This window comes from Oncorhynchus masou, chromosome 16, assembly GCF_036934945.1.
Source record: "Oncorhynchus masou masou isolate Uvic2021 chromosome 16, UVic_Omas_1.1, whole genome shotgun sequence".
In the NCBI taxonomy this organism is placed as follows: Eukaryota; Metazoa; Chordata; class Actinopteri; order Salmoniformes; family Salmonidae; genus Oncorhynchus; species Oncorhynchus masou.
In genome coordinates this window covers 40,396,397-40,401,396 of record NC_088227.1, presented here as the reverse complement: position 1 = coordinate 40,401,396, position 5,000 = coordinate 40,396,397, and the positions used below count along the sequence as shown (strand labels likewise).

Below are 5,000 nucleotides of genomic sequence, written 5' to 3'. Positions count from 1 at the left end.
TATAACTACCACCATCTACAACATATAATATAACTACCACCATCTAATAGAACATATAATATAACTACCACCATCTAATAGAACATACAATATAACTACCACCATCTACAACATATAATATAACTACCACCATCTACAACATATAATATAACTACCACCATCTACAACATATAATATAACTACCACCATCTACAACATATAATATAACTACCACTATCTAATACAACATATAATATAACTACCACCATCTAATAGAACATATAATATAACTACCACCATCTACAACATATAATATAACTACCACCATCTAATAGAACATATAATATAACTACCACCATCTACAACATATAATATAACTACCACCATCTAATAGAACATATAATATAACTACCACCATCTACAACATATAATATAACTACCACCATCTACAACATATAATATAACTACCACCATCTAATAGAACATATAATATAACTACCACCATCTACAACATATAATATAACTACCACCATCTAATAGAACATATAATATAACTACCACCATCTAATAGAACATATAATATAACTACCACCATCTAATAGAACATATAATATAACTACCACCATCTAATAGAACATATAATATAACTACCACCATCTAATAGAACATATAATATAACTACCACCATCTACAACATATAATATAACTACCACCATCTACAACATATAATATAACTACCACCATCTAATAGAACATATAATATAACTACCACCATCTAATAGAACATATAATATAACTACCACCATCTAATAGAACATATAATATAACTACCACCATCTAATAGAACATATAATATAACTACCACCATCTACAACATATAATATAACTACCACCATCTAATAGAACATATAATATAACTACCACCATCTAATAGAACATATAATATAACTACCACCATCTAATAGAACATATAATATAACTACCACCATCTACAACATATAATATAACTACCACCATCTAATAGAACATATAATATAACTACCACCATCTACAACATATAATATAACTACCACCATCTAATAGAACATATAATATAACTACCACCATCTAATAGAACATATAATATAACTACCACCATCTAATAGAACATATAATATAACTACCACCATCTAATAGAACATATAATATAACTACCACCATCTAATAGAACATATAATATAACTACCTCCATCTAATAGAACATATAATATAACTACCACCATCTAATAGAACATATAATATAACTACCACCATCTAATAGAACATACAATATAACTACCACCATCTACAACATATAATATAACTACCACCATCTACAACATATAATATAACTACCACCATCTACAACATATAATATAACTACCACCATCTACAACATATAATATAACTACCACCATCTACAACATATAATATAACTACCACCATCTAATAGAACATATAATATAACTACCACCATCTAATAGAACATACAATATAACTACCACCATCTACAACATATAATATAACTACCACCATCTACAACATATAATATAACTACCACCATCTAATAGAACATATAATATAACTACCTCCATCTAATAGAACATATAATATAACTACCACCATCTAACAGAACATATAATATAACTACCTCCATCTACAACATATAATATAACTACCACCATCTACAACATATAATATAACTACCACCATCTACAACATATAATATAACTACCACCATCTACAACATATAATATAACTACCACCATCTACAACATATAATATAACTACCACCATCTACAACATATAATATAACTACCACCATCTACAACATATAATATAACTACCACCATCTAATAGAACATATAATATAACTACCACCATCTAATAGAACATATAATATAACTACCACCATCTAATAGAACATATAATATAACTACCACCATCTAATAGAACATACAATATAACTACCACCATCTAATAGAACATATAATATAACTACCACCATCTAATAGAACATATAATATAACTACCACCATCTAATAGAATATATAATATAACTACCACCATCTAATAGAACATATAATATAACTACCACCATCTAATAGAACATATAATATAACTACCACCATCTAATAGAACATATAATATAACTACCACCATCTACAACATATAATATAACTACCACCATCTAATAGAACATATAATATATCTACCACCATCTACAACATATAATATAACTACCACCATCTAATAGAACATATAATATAACTACCACCATCTAATAGAACATATAATATAACTACCACCATCTACAACATATAATATAACTACCACCATCTACAACATATAATATAACTACCACCATCTACAACATATAATATAACTACCACCATCTACAACATATAATATAACTACCACCATCTACAACATATAATATAACTACCACCATCTACAACATATAATATAACTACCACCATCTACAACATATAATATAACTACCACCATCTAATAGAACATATAATATAACTACCACCATCTAATAGAACATATAATATAACTACCACCATCTACAACATATAATATAACTACCACCATCTACAACATATAATATAACTACCACCATCTAATAGAACATATAATATAACTACCTCCATCTACAACATATAATATAACTACCACCATCTAATAGAACATATAATATAACTACCACCATCTACAACATATAATATAACTACCACCATCTAATAGAACATATAATATAACTACCACCATCTAATAGAACATATAATATAACTACCACCATCTAATAGAACATATAATATAACTACCACCATCTAATAGAACATATAATATAACCACCACCATCTAATAGAACATATAATATAACTACCACCATCTACAACATATAATATAACTACCACCATCTAATAGAACATATAATATAACTACCACCATCTACAACATATAATATAACTACCACCATCTAATAGAACATATAATATAACTACCACCATCTAATAGAACATATAATATAACTACCACCATCTAATAGAACATATAATATAACTACCACCATCTAATAGAACATATAATATAACTACCACCATCTACAACATATAATATAACTACCACCATCTACAACATATAATATAACTACCACCATCTACAACATATAATATAACTACCACCATCTACAACATATAATATAACTACCACCATCTAATAGAACATATAATATAACTACCACCATCTAATAGAACATACAATATAACTACCACCATCTAATAGAACATATAATATGACTACCACCATCTAATAGAACATATAATATAACTACCACCATCTAATAGAACATATAATATAACTACCACCATCTAATAGAACATATAATATAACTAGAACATACAACATCTAACAGAACATCTAATATAACATCTAATATAATATCTAATATCACTTCCAACATTTAATAGAATATCAAACATCTAATAGAACATCCAACAACCAATAGAACATCTAATAGAACATCCAACAACCAATAGAACATCTAATAGAACATCCAACATCCAAAAGAACACACAGAAGTACCTCTTTCTCCACGTCCGCTTTGGTGCCTTTCCTGGCTATTTGTGATGGTGTGTGTACAGGGCTCTGAGACTGACCCTCGTCTATCAGACCATACACTGACTGGACAGGGGGATGGAGAGAAGGAGAGAGACATTTAGGAGAAGAAAGGAGAGGGAAGTCTGCTATGTTACCATCCCATTCCTCAGTATTGGGTTTTTCAAACTTTATTTTTGTAACCCAACCCAATAGTTCTGGCCACAGTCTAGTGAATCTAGTCCTTCCTGTCCGTACCTTCTTGACTCTCTGTGGGTTCCTCATGCGTCTGCATTTCCTGATGTCCATCTCTGTGGTGTTCACACAACCTGGCTGTAGAACATAGAGGACCAAGTGTTATGTTCAGCAGGCGCAGGAGTAAGGAGACGTTTTCAAAATAGAAATTCAGTGTTTTGCGTCAAGGTATAGTAATGATTCACTCACTCACTCACTCACTCACTCACACACTCACTCACTCACTCACTCACTCACTCACTCACTCACTCACTCACTCACTCACTCACTCACTCACTCACTCACTCACTCACTCACTCACTCACACATACCACAGGTCTATGGACATCCCAGAAAGCTCTTTCTTGACTATCTAGAATCTTCCTCTCAATTCTATCCTTTTTCCTGTCGATCCTGGAGAAGAAGAAGAAGAAGAAGAAGAGGAGGAGGGAGAGAGAAAGGACACAGGGAGAAGAGAGAGAGAGAGAGGACACAGGGAGAAGAGAGAGAGAGAGACAGAGAGAGAGAGAGAGAGAGGACACAGGGAGAAGAGAGAGAGAGAGAGAGAGGGGGAGGACAGAGGGAGAAGAGAGAGAGAGAGAGAGAGAGAGAGAGTGGGAGGACAGAGGGAGAAAGAGAGAGAGAGAGAGGACAGAGGGAGAAGAGAGAGGGAGAAGAGAGAGGGAGATAATATAAACAGAAGAAAACACACACACACACTTTATGTTATTCTATCCTTGTGTTGATTTCCATTCAAAATTATAATTTCCCTAACCCCTTAACCCTTAACCTAACCCCAATTATATCCCCAACCTTAAATCTAAACCTCCTAGTCTAAAATAACCTTTGTCCTCTTGGGGACCTGGAACATTTACCCTGAAGGGATCATTTTCCTTGTTTTACTACCCTTGTGGGGACTTTTGGGGATTTCCGGTACCCATTAGGATATTAATACAAGCCAACACACACACACACACACACACACACACACACACACACACACACACACACACACACACACACACACACACACACACACACACACACACACACACACACACACACACACACACACACACACACACACACACACACACACACACACACTATGTTATTCTATCTTCGTGGGGACCTAAAATGTATATACATAAAACAAATCCTATTTT

At 32.3% G+C, this 5,000-nt stretch overlaps 1 protein-coding gene across 3 annotated transcripts in view; it reads right to left on the bottom strand.

Moving 5' to 3' along the window:
- Window positions 1-5,000, bottom strand: part of rgs6 (regulator of G protein signaling 6) — a 149,920-nt gene that overhangs the window by 11,430 nt on the left and 133,490 nt on the right. For all 3 annotated transcript variants that reach the window (XM_064990449.1, XM_064990450.1, XM_064990451.1), the window contains 3 exons: window positions 4,167-4,248; window positions 3,859-3,933; window positions 3,589-3,687 (listed from right to left, as the gene is read on the bottom strand). In XM_064990449.1, coding sequence (XP_064846521.1) covers window positions 3,589-3,687; window positions 3,859-3,933; window positions 4,167-4,248 — 256 coding nt within the window. The remainder of the gene's footprint in view (window positions 1-3,588; window positions 3,688-3,858; window positions 3,934-4,166; window positions 4,249-5,000) is intronic.